The sequence below is a fragment of the Pristiophorus japonicus genome, chromosome 16, assembly GCF_044704955.1.
Source record: "Pristiophorus japonicus isolate sPriJap1 chromosome 16, sPriJap1.hap1, whole genome shotgun sequence".
Classification (NCBI taxonomy): Eukaryota; Metazoa; Chordata; class Chondrichthyes; family Pristiophoridae; genus Pristiophorus; species Pristiophorus japonicus.
This window is the reverse complement of record NC_091992.1, coordinates 65,162,246-65,182,420: the sequence shown is the minus strand read 5'-3', so window position 1 is coordinate 65,182,420 and position 20,175 is coordinate 65,162,246. Positions and strand designations below refer to the sequence as shown.

Genomic DNA, 20,175 nt, shown 5'->3' with positions numbered 1-20,175 from the left:
TGTCTCACTCTCCCCCCCTCCCCCAGCCCCCATTCTCCAGTCTCTCCCCACCCCAGCCCCCATTCCCCAGTCTCTCCCGCCCCCAGCCCCCGTTCCCCAGTCTCTCTCTCTCCCCCCCACCCCAGCCCCCATTCCCCAGTCTCTCCCCCCCAGACCCCATTCCCCAGTCTCTCTCTCCCCCGCAGCCCCCATTCCCCAGTCTCTCTTCCCCCCCAGCCCCCATTCCCCAGTCTCTCTCTCCGCCAGCCCCCATTCCCCAGTCTCTCTCTCGCTCTCTTCCCCCCCCCCGAAGTCCCCATTCCCCAGTCTCTCTCTCCCCCCCGCTCAGCCCCCGTTCCCCAGTCTCTCTCTCTTCCCCCACACCCCAGCCCCCATTCCCGTCTCTCTCTCCCCCGCCTCAGCCCCCATTCCCCAGTCTGTATCCCCGCCCCCAGCCTCAATTCCCCAGTCTCTCTCCCCCCTTCCCCCAGCCCCCATTCCCCAGTCTCTCTCTCCCCCCAGCCCCCATTCCCCAGTCTCTCTCCCCCCCAGCCCCCATTCCCCAGTCTCTCTCTCGCCCAGCCCCCATTCCCCAGTCTCTCTCTCCCCCAGCCCCCATTCCCCAGTCTCTCTCTCGCTCTCTTCCCCCCCCCGAAGTCCCCATTCCCCAGTCTCTCTCTCCCCCCCCCCCCCCGCTCAGCCCCCGTTCCCCGGTCTCTCTCTCTTCCCCCACACCCCAGCCCCCATTCCCGTCTCTCTCTTCCCCCCCTCAGCCCCCATTCCCCAGTCTCTCTCTTCCCCCCCCCAGCCCCCATTCCCCAGTCTCTCCCCCCCAGCCCCCATTCCCCAGACTCTCTTCCCCCCCCCAGCCCCCATTCCCCAGTCTCTCTCTCCCCCCAGCCCCTCCCCAGCCCCCATTCCCCAGTCTCTCTCTCTCCCCCAGCCCCCATTCCCCAGTCTCTGCTCCCTCCCCCAGCCCCCATTCCCCAGTCTCTCTCTCTCCCCCAACCTCATTCCCCAGTCTCTCTCTCTCCCCCAGCCCCCATTCCCCAGTCTCTCTCTCCCCCCAGCCCCCATTCCCCAGTCTCTCCCCCCTCCCCCAGCCCCCATTCCCCAGTCTCTCTCTCTCCCCCAGCCCCATTCCCCAGTCTCTCTCTCTCCCCCAGCCCCCATTCCCCAGTCTCTCTCTCTCCCCCAGCCCCCATTCCCCAGTCTCTCTCTCTCCCCCAGCCCCATTCCCCAGTCTCTCTCCCCCCCCCTCCCCCATTCCCCAGTCTCTCTCTCTCCCCCAGCCCCCATTCCCCAGTCTCTCCCCCCTCCCCCAGCCCCCATTCCCCAGTCTCTCTCCCCCCCTCCCCCATTCCCCAGTCTCTCTCTCCCCACCAGCCCCCATTCCCCAGTCTCTCCCCCCTCCCCCAGCCCCCATTCCCCAGTCTCTCTTTCTGTCCCCAGCCTCATTCCCCAGTCTCTCTCTCTCCCCCAGCCCCCATGCCCCAGTCTCTCTCTCCCCCCCAGCCCCCATTCCCCAGTCTCTCCCCCCTCCCCCAGCCCCCATTCCCCAGTCTCTCTCTCTCCCCCAGCCCCATTCCCCAGTCTCTCTCTCTCGCCCAGCCCCCATTCCCCAGTCTCTCTCTCTCCCCCAGCCCCATTCTCCAGTCTCTCTCTCCCCCAGCCCCATTCCCCAGTCTCTCTCCCCCCTCCCCCATTCCCCAGTCTCTCTCTCTCCCCCAGCCCCCATTCCCCAGTCTCTCCCCCCTCCCCCAGCCCCCATTCCCCAATCTCTCTCCCCCCCTCCCCAGCCCCCATTCCCCAGTCTCTCTCTCTCTCTCTCTCCCCTATTCCCCAGTCTCTCTTCCCCCTCCCTCCAGCCCCCATTCCCCAATCTCTCTCCCCCCCTCCCCAGCCCCCATTCCCCAGTCTCTCTCTCTCTCTCTCTCCCCCCATTCCCCAGTCTCTCTCTCTCTCTCTCCCCACCCAGCCCACATTCCACAGTCTCTCCCCCCCAGCCCCCATTCCCCAGACTCTCTTCCCCCCCCCCAGCCCCCATTCCCCAGTCTCTCTCTCCCCCCCAGCCCCCATAGAAACATAGAAACATAGAAAATAGGTGCAGGAGCAGGCCATTCAGCCCTTCTAGCCTGCACCGCCATTCAATGAGTTCATGGCTGAACATGAAACTTCAGTACCCCCTTCCTGCTTTCTCGCCATAACCCTTGATCCCCCGAGTAGTAAGGACTTCATCTAACTCCCTTTTGAATATATTTAGTGAATTGGCCTCAACTACTTTCTGTGGTAGAGAATTCCACAGGTTCACCACTCTCTGGGTGAAGAAGTTTCTCCTCATCTCGGTCCTAAATGGCTTACCCCTTATCCTCAGACTGTGACCCCTGGTTCTGGACTTCCCCAACATTGGGAACATTCTTTCTGCATCTAACCTGTCTAAACCCGTCAGAATTTTAAACGTTTCTATGAGGTCCCCTCTCATTCTTCTGAACTCCAGTGAATACAAGCCCAATTGATCCAATCTTTCTTGATAGGTCAGTCCCGCCATCCCGGGAATCAGTCTGGTGAACCTTCGCTGCACTCCCTCAATAGCAAGAATGTCCTTCCTCAAGTTAGGAGACCAAAACTGTACACAATACTCCAGGTGTGGCCTCACCAAGGCCCTGTACAACTGTAGCAACACCTCCCTGCCCCTGTATTCAAATCCCCTCGCTATGAAGGCCAACATGCCATTTGCTTTCTTAACCGCCTGCTGTACCTGCATGCCAACCTTCAATGACTGATGTACCATGACACCCAGGTCTCGTTGCACCTTCCCTTTTCCTAATCTGTCACCATTCAGATAATAGTCTGTCTCTCTGTTTTTACCACCAAAGTGGATAACCTCACATTTATCCACATTATACTTCATCTGCCATGCATTTGCCCACTCACCTAACCTATCCAAGTCACTCTGCAGCCTAATAGCATCCTCCTCGCAGCTCACACTGCCACCCAACTTAGTATCATCCGCAAATTTGGAGATACTGCATTTAATCCCCTCGTCTAAATCATTAATGTACAATGTAAACAGCTGGGGCCCCAGCACAGAACCTTGCGGCACTCCACTAGTCACTGCCTGCCATTCTGAAAAGTACCCGTTTACTCCTACTCTTTGCTTCCTGTCTGACAACCAGTTCTCAATCCACGTCAGCACACTACCCCCAATCCCATGTGCTTTAACTTTGCACATTAATCTCTTGTGTGGGACCTTGTCGAAAGCCTTCTGAAAGTCCAAATATACCACATCAACTGGTTCTCCTTTGTCCACTTTACTGGAAACATCCTCAAAAAATTCCAGAAGATTTGTCAAGCATGATTTCCCTTTCACAAATCCATGCTGACTTGGACCTATCATGTCACCATTTTCCAGATGCACTGCTATGACATCCTTAATAATTGATTCCATCATTTTACCCACTACTGAGGTCAGGCTGACCGGTCTATAATTCCCTGTTTTCTCTCTCCCTCCTTTTTTAAAAAGTGGGGTTACATTGGCTACCCTCCACTCCATAGGAACTGATCCAGAGTCAATGGAATGTTGGAAAATGACTGTCAATGCATCCGCTATTTCCAAGGCCACCTCCTTAAGTACTCTAGGATGCAGGCCATCAGGCCCTGGGGATTTATCTGCCTTCAATCCCATCAATTTCCCCAACACAATTTCCTGACTAATAAAGATTTCCCTCAGTTCCTCTTCCTTACTAGACCCTCTGACCCCTTTTATATCCGGAAGGTTGTTTGTATCCTCCTTAGTGAACACCGAACCAAAGTACTTGTTCAATTGATCCGCCATTTCTTTGTTCCCCGTTATGACTTCCCCTGATTCTGACTGCAGGGGACCTACGTTTGTCTTCACCAACCTTTTTCTCTTTACATACCTATAGAAACTTTTGCAATCCGCCTTAATGTTCCCTGCAAGCTTCTTCTCGTACTCCATTTTCCCTGTCCTAATCAAACCCTTTGTCCTCCTCTGCTGAGTTCTAAATTTCTCCCAGTCCCCAGGTTCGCTGCTATTTCTGGCCAATTTGTATGCCACTTCCTTGGCTTTAATACTATCCCTGATTTCCCTAGATAGCCACGGTTGAGCCACCTTCCCCTTTTTATTTTTACGCCAGACAGGAATGTACAATTGTTGTACTTCATCCATGCGGTCTCTAAATGTCTGCCATTGCCCATCCACAGTCAACCCCCTAAGTATCATTCGCCAATCTATCCTAGCCAATTCTCGCCTCATACCTTCAAAGTTACCCTTCTTTAAGTTCTGGACCATGGTCTCTGAATTTACTGTTTCATTCTCCATCCTAATGCAGAATTCCACCATATTATGGTCACTCTTCCCCAAGGGGCCTCGCACAATGAGATTGCTAATTAATCCTCTCTCATTACACAACACCCAGTCTAAGATGGCCTCCCCCCTAGTTGGTTCCTCAACATATTGGTCTAGAAAACCATCCCTTATGCACTCCAGGAAATCCTCCTCCACCGTATTGCTTCCAGTTTGGCTAGCCCAATCTATGTGCATATTAAAGTCACCCATTATAACTGCTACACCTTTATTGCATGCACCCCTAATTTCCTGTTTGATGCCCTCCCCAACATCCCTATTACTGTTTGGAGGTCTGTACACAACTCCTACTAAAGTTTTTTGCCCTTTGGTGTTCTGCAGCTCTACCCATATAGATTCCACATCATCCAAGCTAATGTCTTTCCTAACTATTGCATTAATCTCCTCTTTAACCAGCAATGCTACCCCACCTCCTTTTCCTTTTATTCTATCCTTCCTGAATGTTGAATACCCCTGAATGTTGAGTTCCCAGCCCTGATCATCCTGGAGCCACGTCTCCGTAATCCCAATCACATCATATTTGTTAACATCTATTTGCACAATTAATTCATCCACCATTCCCCAGTCTCTCCCCCCTCCCCCAGCCCCCATTCCCCAGTCTCTCTCTCTCACCCAGCCTCATTCCCCAGTCTCTCTCTCTCCCCCAGCCCCCATTCCCCAGTCTCTCTCTCCCCCCCAGCCCCCATTCCCCAGTCTCTCCCTCTCTCTCTCTCTCTCCCCACCCAGCCCACATTCCCCAGTCTCTCCCCCCCAGCCCCCATTCCCCAAACTCTCTTTCCCCCCCCCCCAGCCCCCATTCCCCAGTCTCTCTCTCTCACCCAGCCTCATTCCCCAGTCTCTCTCTCTCCCCCAGCCCCCATTCCCCAGTCTCACTCTCCCCCCCAGCCCCAATTCCCCAGTCTCTCCCCCCTCCCCCAGCCCCCATTCTCCAGTCTCTCTCTCTCCCCCAGCCCCATTCCCCAGTCTCTCTCTCTCCCCCAGCCCCCATTCCCCAGTCTCTCTCTCTCCCCCAGCCCCATTCCCCAGTCTCTCTCTCTCCCCCAGCCCCATTTCCCAGTCTCTCTCCCCCCCTCCCCCATTCCCCAGTCTCTCTCTCTCCCCCAGCCCCCATTCCCCAGTCTCTCACCCCTCCCCCAGCCCCCATTCCCCAGTCTCTCTCCCCCCTCCCCCATTCCCCAGTCTCTCTCTCCCCACCAGCCCCCATTCCCCAGTCTCTCCCCCCTCCCCCAGCCCCCATTCCCCAGTCTCTCTCTTCGCCCCAGCTCCCATTCCCCAATCTCTCTCCCCCCCTCCCCAGCCCCCATTCCCCAGTCTCTCTCTCTCTCTCTCTCCCCCCATTCCCCAGTCTCTCTTCCCCTTCCCTCCAGCCCCCATTCCCCAATCTCTCTCCACCCTACCCAGCCCCCATTCCCCAGTCTCTCTCTCTCTCTCTCTCCCCCCATTCCCCAGTCTCTCTCTCTCTCGCTCTCTCTCTCCCCACCCAGCCCACATTCCCCAGTCTCTCTCCCCCCATCCCCCATTCCCCAGTCTCTCTCTCCTCCTCCAGCCCCATTCCCCAATCTCTCCCTCCCCCAGCCCCCATTCCCCAGTCTCTCTCCCTCCCCCCCCAGCCCTCATTCCCCAGTCTCTCTCCATCCCCCCAACCAGCCCCATTCCCCAATCTCTCTCTCCCCCCCCAGCCCCCATTCCCCAGTCTCTCCCCCTCTCCCCATCCCCCATTCCCCAGTCTCTCCCTCCTCCCCTCCCCCAGCCCCCATTCCCCCAGTCTCTCTCCCTCCCCAGCCCCCATTCCCCAGTCTCTCTCCCTCCCCCAGCCCCCATTCCCCAGTCTCTCTCCCTCCCCCCCAACCAGCACCATTCCCCAATCTCTCTCTCCCTCCCCCAGCCCCCATTCCCCAGTCTCCCCCCCTCTCCCCCATCCCCCGTTCCCCAGTCTCTCCCTCCTCCCCTCCCCCAGCCCCCATTTCCCCAGTCTCTCTCCCTCCCCCAGCCCCCATTCCCCAGTCTCTTCCCCTCCTCCCCAGCCCCCATTCCCCTCTCCCTCCCCCTCCCCCTCCCCAGCCCAATTCCCCAGTCTCTCCCCATCCCCAGCCACCATTCCCCAGTCTCTCTCTTCCCCCCCCACCCCAGCCCCATTCCCCAGTCTCTCTCCCCCCACCAGCCCCCATTCCCCAGTCTCTCTCCCCCCCCCCAGCCCCCATTCCCCAATTTCCCTGCCCCCTCCCCCAGCCCCATTCCCCAGTCTCTCTCCCCTCTCCCCCAGCCCCCATTCCCCAATCTCTTCCCCCCCCACCCCCAGCTCCCATTCCCGTCGCTCTCTCCCCCACCCCAGCCCCTATTTCCCCAGTCTCTCTCCCTCCCCCAGCCCCCATTCCCCAGTCTCTTCCCCCCCTCCCCAGCCCCCATTCCCCTCTCCCTCCCCCTCCCCCTCCCCAGCCCAATTCCCCAGTCTCTCCCCATCCCCAGCCACCATTCCCCAGTCTCTCTCTTCCCCCCCCACCCCAGCCCCATTCCCCAGTCTCTCTCCCCCCACCAGCCCCCATTCCCCAGTCTCTCTCCCCCCCCAGCCCCCATTCCCCAATCTCCCTGCCCCCTCCCCCAGCCCCATTCCCCAGTCTCTCTCCCCTCTCCCCCAGCCCCCATTCCCCAATCTCTTCCCCCCCCACCCCCAGCTCCCATTCCCCAGTCGCTCTCTCCCCCACCCCAGCCCCCATTCCCTGTCTCTTCCCCTCCCCCCCAGCCCCCATTCCCCAGTCTCTTCCCCCCCCACCGCCCCCCTCCCAGCCCACATTCCCCAGGAGCGTTACCCTGGTGGCACGGTGCAGACCCTCAGTGATCCATTCCAGGAGACTCTTGGCCAATCCTTGAGACTTTGGGAACTCTTGTGTGTGAATGCAGGAATCATAGAATCACAGAAATTTACAGCATGGAAGGAGGCCATTTCAGCCTATCGTGTCCATGCCGGCCGACCAACAGCTACCCAGCATAATCCCATTTTACAGCTCTAGGTCCGTAGCCCTGTAGGTTACGGCACTTCAGGTGCACATCCAATTACTCTTTAGATGTGGTGAGGGTTTCTGCCTCTACCACAGGCGGTGAGTTCCAGACCCCTACCATCCTCAAATTTCTCCTCAAATCCCCTCTAAACCTTCTACCAATTACTTTAAATGTATGTCCCCTGGTTGTTGATCCCTCTGTTAAGGAAAATAGGTCCATCCTATCCACTCTATCTAGGCCCCTCATAATTTTATACACCTCAATTAAATCTCCCCTCAGCCTCCTCTGTTCTAAGGAAAACAGACCAAGCATCTCCAATCTTTCCTCATAACCAAAATTCTCCAGTCCAGGCAACATCCTGGTAAATCTTCTCTGCACCCTTTCCAGTGCAATCACATCTTTCCTGTAATGTGGTGACCAGAACTGCACGCAGTACTCCAGCTGCAGCCTGACCAGTGTTTTATACAGTTCAAGCAACTCCCTGCTCTTGTATTCTATGCCTTGGCTAATAAAGGCAAGTATTCTGTATGCCGCCTTAACCACCTTATGTACCTGGCCTGCTACCTTCAGGGATCTGTGAACATACACTCCAAGGTCCCTTTGTTCCTCTACACTTCTCAGTGTCCTACCATTTAATGTGTATTCCCTTGCCTTGTTAGTCCTCTGGATTGAACTGCATTTGCCACTTTTCCGCCCAACTGACCAGCCATTTGACATTCCCCCCCAGCCCAGAGCGACATTAAGGTGAAACTAGTAAAAGGCGAAGGTCCCCTTCACACACAGAGTGTGGCCACATGGAATGGTATTCTGGGTGGGGTTTGGAGGAATCACCCCAGAGACATTTGAGAAACTATTGGCTGCCTTGATGGGGGACGTGAGCTCACCCTGCCCAAATGGAGCCAAATCTCCTGCAAAGCTCCGTAGGCAAGGCACAGATTGACTTCAAGCATTGGCTGCTGGTGGCTGGGCAGTGGTACAGAGGGGTGTTGCCTTTGGACATGACGCTTGTACACAGTCAGCTTTTTTAGAGACTGGGTGATGTTTTTCAAACTGCAGATGAGGAGGATGAGCGGGAATCTGAGCTGCTGTCCCATTACCCCTGGTTCCATGGGACACTGTCCCGGATAAAGGCAGCTCAGCTGGTGCTGGCCGGAGGAGCACGGAGCCACGGTCTGTTCGTCATTCGCCAGAGTGAGACACGGCCTGGGGAGTACGTGCTGACCTTCAACTTCCAGGGCAAAGCAAAGGTAAGGGACTGGAGCAGGAGCAAGCCAGAGAGCGCAGAACCCAACATGGCCGCCATGCTGAAGCCGATGTTGGACATGGCTGGTTTCAGATCTGGCACAGATATAAGGCAAATAAACGTGACCTTTGGTCAGCCTATGGTGCTGTGGCCCATCGTGGGATCGCACTGTGCACTACTTTTGCCCATCTGGCACTAAAAGGAAGTTCCAAGTGCAATGGAACACTTATGGGAGCTTGAGTAGTTTAAGGCATGTTTGAACATTTTTACTTTACAGCATATGTTTACTTCTAATTTCTGTTCGGGGGCATTTTTATGGATTTTTTTTTTACTGTGTCTCATTGGAGAACTTTTATCCGAATGTTTATATGGATCCTAAGATAACTGGTTATTTATTTGTGCCAATTCTTCAGAAAGCTGGCAACAATTGAAACATTTACAGGACCTCAGCAGAACATGCAGGCCTGAGAAAAAGGGGATGTGAAAAGGGTTCTTAGAATATTAATGTTGATGGGAGCTTGGGGGTGGAACCTCTTGTCCCCCAGCAAGCACTCCAGGTCACTGATGCATGGCAGGGGATCAGCAGCCAGCTTGGCCCCACCCACCCACAGCAGGGCCCGATACTCCGACCAGTCACCAAGTGAAACTAGCTCCTCGGGCTTCACATCAGCATCAGTGTGAACAGGAGATTCATCATCATCATAGGCACTCCCTCAGAATCGAGGAAGACTTGCTTCCACTCTAAAAATTAATTCTTAGTTGACTGAACAGTCCAATATGGGAATTACAGTCTCTGTCACAGGTGGGGCAGATAGTGGTTGGAGGAAAGGGTGGGTGGGGAGTCTGATTTACCGCACGCTCCTTCCGCTGCCTGCGCTTGGTTTCTGCATGCTCTCAGCGATGAGACTCGAGGTGCTCAGCGCCCTCCAGGATGCTCTTCCTCCACTTAGGGCGGTCTTTGGCCAGGGACTCCCAGGTGTACAGGGCGATCAGAGGTGTTTAAAATGATGAAGGGATGTGACTGGATAGATAGAAAGAGATTGTTTCCAGTGGTCGACGGGTTAAGAACGGGGGAGACAGAACCACCAGAGTCATCGCAAGAGACATTGGATGGAGAACAGGAGAAACATGTTTTTACACAGAGCGATGTGAGGCTGTGGAATTCACTACCAGAGTTAGAGATTGAAGCAGAGACCAAGTCAAAATGTAAAAATAGGTTCGCCAGGTGACTGAAGGAAAGGGGGATAAAGGGATATGGGAAGAGAGTGGGAAGGTGGGATTAGGATCCTGCTCGAGTGGAGGATAAACACCAACATGGACTGGATGGGCTATTTCCGTGTTGTCATTCTGTGTAACTGTAACAGATTCCTTTCTAATTTATCCAGCATCTGCGCCTCTCTCTGAATGAAACTGGCCAGTGTCATGTTCAGCACCTCTGGTTCCAGACCATCCTGGATATGCTCAGACACTTCCACACTCATCCCATCCCCCTGGAGTCCGGCGGTTCTGCCGACATCACCCTCCGCAGCTACGTGCTGGTCCCACGGCCCCGCACAGGTAGGACACTCACAAAGTAGCCCTGCGGGTCGGGAACTACTCTGGGGTTTTCTTTTCTTTCAGAGGAAAATGCGAGTTTATTTTCAATCAAAATATCTCTGTGATTGATTGCGAGGCCCAGCCCAGCATCACCCTGCCACCTCCATGACCTGTTAGCACAGCGTCAGCAATTGCATCATGTTAGCTGCCTATACAGTCCGCCCGATTTTAATCGCTCCACCATTGGTGGCCATGCCTTCAGCTGCCTGGAATTCCCTTCTTAAACCTCCCTACCTCTCTAACTCCTTTTAATATGCTCCTTAAAACCTACCTCCTTGACCAAGCCCTTCTAATATCTCCTTCTTTGGCTCAACGACAATTTTAGTCTGATTACGCGCCTGTGAAGCGTCTTGAGACATTTCACTAAATTAAAGGTGCTATATAAATATAAGTTGTTGATGTTGTCCCAGAAATGTCTGTTTAAACAATCATCCCCTTCCTTTAAGGCTCGCTGGTGTTCCCTGTGAGAGAGGTACATGCTGATGCCACTTCAGTAAGTGAATGAAACTTATAGTACCCTGGTTGTAATTCGCTTGCAGTGATTTCCATTATCGCTTATGAAGAGGAGGGCAAGACACTGAGGGAGGGCTGTGACTGGAATTTAACACTCTGTTAGATTACAGAAACTCCACCATCTGTGTTGGTACCTGTTGTGCCAAATCTGGCCCTTCAGCATCTCGTGGTGGCGGTGAACCGACTGCACGATCGCCAGTGTGGAGTTGAGGGGTGATTCCCACACACAGTTGTGCATGGCTGTCCACTGCTGAATAATGCTACAGAAACTTAAATCCTTCTCTGCCCACTCACCGAATCACACATTCCGTCAACTATTTACTCATTTTCACAAGTTGATCTTTAGCCTGCTCCTTTATCTTCAGAAGGAACTTGTCTTCAGTCAGGGACACACAGACATTCAATCCCCTTCTCATATCCCTGGGCTCAAGTCAAGAACTGAGTGGGGTGAGTCGGAGGTGGATTGGAACATCCGCTCTCCTGCCCCTGTTAGTCTCTGATGATGCGTGTTAGTGTCTCAGCAAGCAGTACCACTGTGGCTTATAGCTGCTTTTGTTGATGGAGAAAGGGTTAATAACCCTATTCTCGTTTGTTATTTAAGATCTGCTAACAAGTGGCAAGTGTGCAATATATCTAAATTGGGGGTTTCAAGCAATACTATTTTGTTAGTGATGCGCCTTTAAGAATATCCCTTAAACACTTGTCAATCAGTGGATGAGCTGCTTAAAGCAGAGCCAGTGAGATACAGTTGGTCACTCCGACTGTCGAGCCCTGTCCCAATGGTGGAGCTGCAAGGTCCTGAGGTCTGTTGTACTGACGGGCTTCCCACTGCCCGGGTGTACTGACACGGAGCACTTTCCGTCAACAAGCGGCAGGGAAAGATGCATAAAGAGACATAACAGAGCATCGGCACAAGACTCTGGCAGCAGCTGATCTGAGGTTCCCAAACATTGCACAACTTGACACACAGCGCAAAGGTAAGGCAAAGATATTATGGGAAGGTACAGGACATCGCAGGACATGGAGGAACATTGTAGTTCTTAAGGAGGCAAAACGCACTGTTCACGTAAATCGATGTCAACACGGATGTAGTAACGAAGGTAATACAAGTAGAAATATGCAAATTATATACCACATGCCACAATGGCAAAGAAAATGTGCTGTAGGGTAGGATTTCCCGGCCTTAATCCACACTTTTCTTATGTTTAAAGGCAAGATTTGCACAATGTAGGACACAGAGTGCAGCACAGTTGGAGCCTCTCCCAGAACATGAAGAGATCTTTGTTGATTTGTTTGGGAGGGAGCCTCTGAAAGGCCTTGGGCTGCAGAGCTTGGAGGGGTACGTATCACGTTACTCATATACTTCATGGTATCTTACATCAACATGTCCATATGCACTGTGCACACGTGCACACGTGCACAATACTGCATGAGCTGGCACCAAAGTACCCACATGCATAGCTGTGCTTCTGTACCCACAATGCACCGTCTGCTCTCTGCACAGAGCAAGGGGAGCAAGGTGGACTCACGCTACCAATCATCACCATCCACACTTTCATTACACACCTGCACAGATACAGATACTTTATGACAATGGGGCAGTGATGTTTCTCTTCTCGTCTCCGAGTCAGAAGGTCATGGGTTCAAGCCCCACTCCAGAGACTTGAGCACATAATCTACTTAGGAAGTGCCACAATGTAGGAGGTGCTGTCTTTTGGATGGATTTGTCTAACAAAATTAGTTGAATTTTTTGAGGAGGTAACAAACGTAGTAGATAAGGAAGATTCTATGGATGTTATTTTTATGGACTTCCAGAAGGCTTTGGTCAAGGTTTCACAGAAGAGACTTAAGAAAAATGAAAATGCATGGGATTGGAGACAACCTGTTGACATGAGTAGAGAATTTGTTAGGAAACCGAGAATAGGGATAATGTGTATGTACACTAATAGGCAGGATGTGACCAGTGATATCCCCCAGTGATCTGTGCTGGGGCCTCAGCTTTTCACTGTATTTATGAATGACTTGGATGAAGGTACAGCGAGCCATATATCTAAGATTGCTGACTGTACCAGGTTAGGTGGCACAGTAAATAGCGCAGATGGGAGCAGAAAGTTGCAAAGGAACATTGATTGATTAAGTGAGTGGGCAAAACTGTGGCAGATGGAGTTCAGTGTGGGGAAGGTCATCCACTGTGGACCCAAGAGAGATAGATCAAAGTATTTTCTAAATGGTGAGAAGCTAGGAACTGTGGTGGAGCAGAGATTTAGGGGACCACGTACAGAAATCACTGAAATCTAGTGGGCAGGTACAAAAAATAATTTAAAAGGCAGATGGAATGTTGGCTTTTATCTCAAAAGGCTGGAATAAAGGGGTGGAAATGATGTTATAGTTATATAAAGCTCTGGTTAGACCACTGTGTTCAGTTCTGGGCACCGCACCTTAGGAAGGATATATTGGCACAGATTCACCGGAATGATACTGGGGCTAAAGGGGTTAAATGATGAGGACAGGTTGCATAGACTGGGCTTGCTGTCCCCTGAGTATTGAAGAGTAAGGGGGGATCTAATTTAAGCTGTTTAAGATGATTAGAGTTGACAGGGTAGAGAGAAACTATTCCCACTGGTGGGGGGAGTCCAGAACAAGGGGGTGTAACCTTAAAATTAGATCCCGGCCCAGGGGTGATGTCAGGAAGCACTTCTTCACACAAAGCGCAGTGGGAATCTGGCACTCTCCCCAAAAAGCTGTGGAGGCCGGGGGTCAATTAAAACTTATTAAAACCGAGATGAATTTCTGTTAGGCATGCGTATTAAGGGATTAGGAACGAAGGCTGGTAGATGGAGTTAAGATACAGATCATCCATGATCTAACCGAATGGCTCAAGACATGTCCTACTCCTGGTCCTATATTCGCACGAGACATTAAACAGGGGCCTCATCTGCCCTCTCGGGTGGATGTAAAAGATCCCAAGGCACTATTTGAAGAAGAGAAGGGGAATTCTCCATGTCCTGCCAATATTTATACTTCAACCAACATCACTAAAACAGATAATTTGCTCATTCATCTCATTGCTGTTTATGGGACCTTGCTCTGCACAAATTCTGCTGCATTTCCCTACATTGCAATGGTAACCATACTTCATGTGCACTTTGTTGGCTGTAAAGCACTTTGGGATGTCCTGAGGTCATTAAAGGTGTTATTTAAATGCAAATTATTTAATTCTTTCCTTGCTATGGCTGAGGAAGTGGAGGACGCTGTGATAAAGGGTGCCGGTGATGACAGTGATGATGTTTGACCGGTTGACTGTCCTCGCCTCTTGCGTTGGCTGGACAACAGATCTTAATGCCATTTAACAAAGGATGTTCGAGCAGACACGCTGTGTGGAGCAGTCATTTGCTTCCATAAACATGGTTGTAGATGTTATGATTTTATTGGGCTACAATCTACCTTTTAATCAGGAAACAAAACCAATGGTAACATCAATACTGCAGGTGGCAGAGTGGTGGGGACATCACGCAGCGAGATTGTGGGGAACAGGCAGCCCAGGGACACAGATAGTGTGGAACATTTAGGGGGAAATTGGATAGAGGGAGTGGGTGATTGAGGAGGTACAAGTTTTTGGGACCAGCAAGGTGGATTCTTTGCTGCCCAAACTCCAAGAAGCAGCCATGACCATAAGAACATAAGAAATAGGAGCAGGAGTCGGCCATACGCCCCTCGAGCCTGCTCCGCCATTCAATAAGATCATGGCTGACCTTCGACCTCAACTCCACTTTCCTGACCTATTACTCACATCCCTTGAATCTATCAATCTATCAATCTCAAACTCGAATGTACTCAACAATTGAGCATACACAGGCCTCTGGGGAAGAGAATTCCAAAGACTCACCACCCATTCTGATTGGTACAGATATAGGCTCATTCTACTCCATCTCTCCTCATAGAACATCTCTCCCACCCTAGGAATCAATCTAGTCAACATTCATTGCAAGTATGTCTTTTCTTAGGTAAGGAGACCAAAACTGTGCACAGTACTCCAGGTGTGGTCTCACCAAGGCCCTGTACAATTGCAGTACGACTTCCTTATTCTTGTACTCCAACCCCCCCGTGCAATAAAGGACAACATGCCATTTACCTTCCTAATTGCTTGCTGTACCTGCATGTTAAATGACCTTACTGGAAGGATGGTTACAGATAACCATGAGGAAGGCATTGAAGCAGCTTAAACATGCTGAAGGAGATCAGTGGGCATGGTGAGACAATGTCCTCCAACCACGTCCCACGTGGAGATGCCCGAGATCAGCTGCTTGACATTCACTCAGCAATCTTTTGCCAATACACCGCTCCGCACCAGTGAGTGAGAAAGCAATGAGCCCAGAGCGTCTCCAGCAAAGACCGCTCCTGAAACCGATGCAGGCACGTGAGGAATTGTCGCAGATCCAGGTGGAAAGCCTTCTGTATCACAGGCTCAATGGCCTCACCACTTCTCATCGAGGAGAGTATTTAGGAGTAGACCATACAATTCACTGGAGGGAGAGTCGATACATACACAACATCAACTCCCTGAATAAAACACATTCTATTTTAATATCTCTCAATGTACAGGTCCAGGAATGAAATTGTCATGGGCCCAAAAGTAAAATAGAATATAAGAAGTTCTTAGTAAAACAAAACAGTTGAAACAAGTATAGTTCTGTGACTATAAACACAACTGATAGAGAAAGGAAAAGTGGCAAATTGAGGAGCTCAATGAGGGAAACCCTCACAGAAATCCCCAGATCTCCACTGGCTCCACCTACATCCATCCCAGTGACCTCCTTCACTGAGCTGTGTTACACTCAATCGCCTCAACACAAAGCAGCTCACAGACCCCACCCTTCAGAATGTGTGCAGTGACTGACATTGTATGCTCTGGGGATAAATACCAGAGTTATTGTAGACAGATCTACTTGTGACTCGGGGAAAGATCACGTTGTCTCGCCTTAGCTTGAGGTTAAATCTGTACACGATCAATATGCAAGGATCTGAGGATCATACAGATCTCCTGCTCTCCCAGCAGCCTGTGTGTGTGTGTGGGGGGGGGGGGGGCAGTGTGTGTGTGTGTGGGGGGGGCAGTGTGTGTGTGTGGGGGGTGGGCAGTGTGTGTGTCAGGTGAGGTGTGTCGGGGTGGGGGGGGTGTCGGGGGATGTGTGTGTGTGTGTTGGGGGTGTGTCAGGGGGCGTGTGTGTGTGTGTTGGGGGTGTGTCGGGGTGTGTGTGTGTGTGTGTGTTGGGGGGGTGTCGGGGGGTGTGTGTGTGTGTGTGGGGGGGCAGAGTGTGTGTGTGGGGGGGGGTGGGCAGTGTGTGTGTCGAGGGGCAGTGTGTGTGTTGGGGGGGGTGTCGGGGGGGGGGTGTGTGTCGGGGGGTGTGTGTTTATGTTGGGGTGTGTCGGGGGGTGTGTGTGTGTCGGGGGGGGTGTGTCGGGGGGGTGTGTGTGTGTGTGTTGGGGGTGTGTCGGGGGGTGTGTGTGTGTGTGTGTATGTTGGGGGGTGTCGGGGGGTGTGTGTGTGTCGGGGGGAGTGTGTGTGTCGGGGGGCAGTGTGTGTGTTGGGGGGCAGTGTGTGTGTTGGGGGGGGTGTGTCGGGGGGGATGTGTGTGTGTCGGGGGGCAGTGTGTGTGTCGGGGGGGGTGTGTGTGTGTCGGGGGCGGTGTGTGTGTGTCGGGGGGGGGTGTGTGTGTGTCGGGGGGCTGTGTGTGTGTCAGGGGGGAGGTGTGTGTGTGTCGGGGGGCTGTGTGTGTGTCGGGGGGGGGGAGTGTGTGTGTCGGGGGGAGAGTGTGTGTGTCGGGGGGGTGTGTGTGTCGGGGGGCAGTGTGTATGTCGGGGGGGGGGGGGTGTGTGTCGGGGGGCAGTGTGTGTCGGGGGCGGTGTGTGTGTGTCGGGGGGCAGTGTGTGTGTGTCGGGGGCGGTGTGTGTGTGTCGGGGGCGGTGTGTGTGTGTCGGGGGGGGGTGTGTGTGTGTCGGGGGGCAGTGTGTGTGTGTCGGGGGCGGTGTGTGTGTGTCGGGGGGCAGTGTGTGTGTGTCGGGGGCGGTGTGTGTGTGTCGGGGGGGGGTGTGTGTGTGTCGGGGGGCTGTGTGTGTGTCAGGGGGGAGGTGTGTGTGTGTCGGGGGGCTGTGTGTGTGTCGGGGGGGGGGGAGTGTGTGTGTCGGGGGGAGAGTGTGTGTGTCGGGGGGGTGTGTGTGTCGGGGGGCAGTGTGTATGTCGGGGGGGGGGGGGTGTGTGTCGGGGGGCAGTGTGTGTCGGGGGCGGTGTGTGTGTGTCGGGGGGCAGTGTGTGTGTGTCGGGGGCGGTGTGTGTGTGTCGGGGGGGGTGTGTGTGTGTCGGGGGGGGGTGTGTGTGTGTCGGGGGCAGTGTGTGTGTGTCGGGGGCGGTGTGTGTGTGTCGGGGGGCAGTGTGTGTGTGTCGGGGGCGGTGTGTGTGTGTCGGGGGGGTGTGTGTGTGTGTCGGGGGGGGGTGTGTGTGTGTCGGGGGGGGGAGTGTGTGTGTCGGGGGGCAGTGTGTGTGTCGGGGGGGGAGTGTGTGTCGGGGTAGGGGGGAGTGTGTGTGTCGGGAGGGTGTGTGTGTCGGGGAGGGGGTGTGTGTTGGGTGGGGGGAGTGTGTGTGTATTGCGGCGGGGTGTTTGGGAAGGAGTGTGTTGGGGGTGTGTGTGTGTCGGGGGGGGAGTGTGTGTGTCGGGGGGGGGACTGGGTGTGTCGGGGGGGGAGTGGGTGTGTCGGGGGGGGCAGTGTGTGTGTCGGGGGGCAGTGTGTGTGTCGGGGAGGGGGTGTGTGTTGGGGGTATGTGTATGTGTTGGGGAAGGGGTGTGTTGGGGGTGTGTGTGTGTGTCGGGGGGGAGTGTGTGTGTCGGGGAGGGGGTGTGTGTTGGTGTGTGTGTGTGTTGAGGCGGGGGAGTGTGTTGGGGGTGTGTGTATGTGTTGGGGAAGGAGTGTGTTGGGGAAGGGGTGTGTTGGGGGTGTGTGTGTGTGTTGGGGGGGAGTGTGTGTATTTGGGGGGGGTATTGGGGGACATTATGTATGTGTTGGAGAGTGTGGGTGTTGCAGGGAGAGTGTGTTGGAGATCAGGCGACTCGATTGTGTCTCCTCCTTCCTGCTGGGGTCACAGGAAAGTGGAATCAGCTCTGCTGTTGCCAACATACTTTTAAGCAACAAGCAAGTGTTGTGCTGAGGGCCTGAGCTAGCTGTCCATTTGCCAAGCTGTTCCAGTGCAGCAATGCGACAGTGTGGACGATTGCCCAGGCAATGTCTGCAAAAAGGATAACTCTAACCCGGTCAATGACAGGCCCATCAGCCTCTTCCCATCATCTGTAAAGTGATCATAGGAGCCAACAATATTACTTTCAGTAACTTGTTCATTGATGCTCAGTTCAGGCTCCGCACAGTCTTTGACCCAGGTATGGACATGCTTTGCCAGGGGAGGGTTGAGAATGGCTGCCCTCGATAAGACTGAATTTATTGGGGGTGAAAAGGAAAAAGATCAACAGCTGGCTTCATAGCTGCCTCACAGTTCATTGTTGTCACAGTACCGGGACGTTGTGCAGAGCTCCCAGGGGCAGTATCCAGGGCCCAACCACCTTCCACTGCTCCATCAGTGACCTTCGACCATCATGCCATCAGGATTGGGGCTGTTTGCTGATGACTGCATTGTGTTTGGCTCCATTTATAACTCCTCTGATAATGGATCACGCCAGCCTACAACAGGACCTGGATAACATCCCGGCTGCGACTGACAAATGGCAAATAACTCTCATACCACACAAGTGAAAGGTAATGACCATCTCCAACAAGATAAAGTCCATTAGCCTCTCCTCGACCTTCAATGGCACCGCCATCACTCATCATCATCATAGGCAGTCCCTCGTATCGAGGATGACTTGCTTCCACGCCAAAAAGGATGAGTTCACCGGTGTTTCAATGAAGGACCTAATATTCCAGATCCCGAACAACATATTGAAGGGTGGAAGATGCTGGGTGCGTGGATTTTTTTTAACGTGGGGTGGCCATTGCACACCAGCCACCACACGGGCTTGACAGAGCTAGGTCTTGGTCCAGTGGCAAGGATTAACCAAGACGACCGGAGACCAGCTCTGCTGCACGGACCTAGTGCGCACATCGTCGCAGTGTGGGCTGGCCCGAGCTGCCCCTGGGCCCTTAGCTCTTCTGGGCCCCGAACTCATGCCTCTCCTGGGCCCCGGTCACTTCCTTCTATAATCTCTCGCCGCTCCTTCGCCCCGACCTCACCCCACCTGCTGTGCCTGCCCGCTCTGCAATCAGCGACCTGGCTTCGCAGCCATCGCCCTCCTGCAGCAGCACGCGCTGCTCCCTGCAGTGGTGTACCGCCACAAGCTGCTCCCTCTGATGGCCCCGGCCTGCTGATGGTCTTGTGGGTCAGGACCGTGCCGGGCCTCCGCATGCTGCTCCCTCTGGAGTTTGGCCCTTGTCCTTCGGTGGTGGGCAGGTCTGTCCCGGCATTGCTTCCGGGCGTGTCGGGCATGGTCGGGGCCAGCCTTTCCAGCACGGCTGTCATCGGGTTGCCACCATCACTAAGGTCTCGCCAGCAACGTTTTGAAGGCCATCATTGATCAGAAGCTTAACTGGCCCAGCTCCGTCCACAAGGTGGTTACTGGAGCCACTGCGGGGAGCGGCTGAACTGCTCATCCCTCAAACCGCCTACCATCTGCAATGATCAAGTCAGGAATGCAACTGAATATTCTCCACTCACTGGATGGATCCAGCCAGAAGAAGCTCAATTCATTGTTTAATGAGTGCCCCCCGGCACCAGACTCTATATCCCCCCACACTGTGACTGAAGTGTGTGCAATCTACAGGATGCATTGCAGCAACTCGCCAAGGTTACCTTGACACTGCCTCTCCCCCCTTGCAACCTTTATCACTGAGACGGACAGGAGCAGCAATGTCATGGGAACACTATCACCTCCAAGTTGACTTCAGTATCACTGTTCCTTTATCATTGTTGGGTCAGAATCCTGCAATTTCCAACCTGTGCAAGTTACAGATGCTGTGTGACTTGGCGAAGAGTTTGGAGCTGTTGGCTTTGAAGGGTCAGGAAATGTCCCTTGCACAATACCCAGTGGCCAAAGTATTGATAAAACTGATCTAATTCAGGTTGGTCATTACTTGGCCCATATATGGCTAACACCATCGTAGGAGCAGCATCACCATAAAGACAAAAGCGGGTCAAGGAAAAAGCCCACCAATGTCCCGGGACTGTAATGGCTGCCCTTTGACAATAATGGGGCAATAGATGCAGCCTTGCCTCACTCACTCACCTCCCGTGAATAGTTTATTTACAAATCGTATGTCAGTCAGACTGTGGAGCTTGTGTCAGTGTTGTGCTAGAGGATGAATCAGTGAGACGGGACGATGAATGTATCGGAGCTCCTTCAGTGCATCACCACAGTATTGCTGT

The 20,175-nt window shown here is 53.5% G+C and overlaps 1 protein-coding gene across 1 annotated transcript in view; it reads left to right on the top strand.

The window, feature by feature from the left end:
* The window catches only part of LOC139227066 (SH2B adapter protein 2), a 123,953-nt gene that overhangs the window by 84,086 nt on the left and 19,692 nt on the right, over nt 1-20,175 (top strand). Inside the window, exons 6-7 of the mRNA XM_070858140.1 lie at nt 8,420-8,610; nt 9,992-10,163. Coding sequence (XP_070714241.1) covers nt 8,420-8,610; nt 9,992-10,163 — 363 coding nt within the window. The remainder of the gene's footprint in view (nt 1-8,419; nt 8,611-9,991; nt 10,164-20,175) is intronic.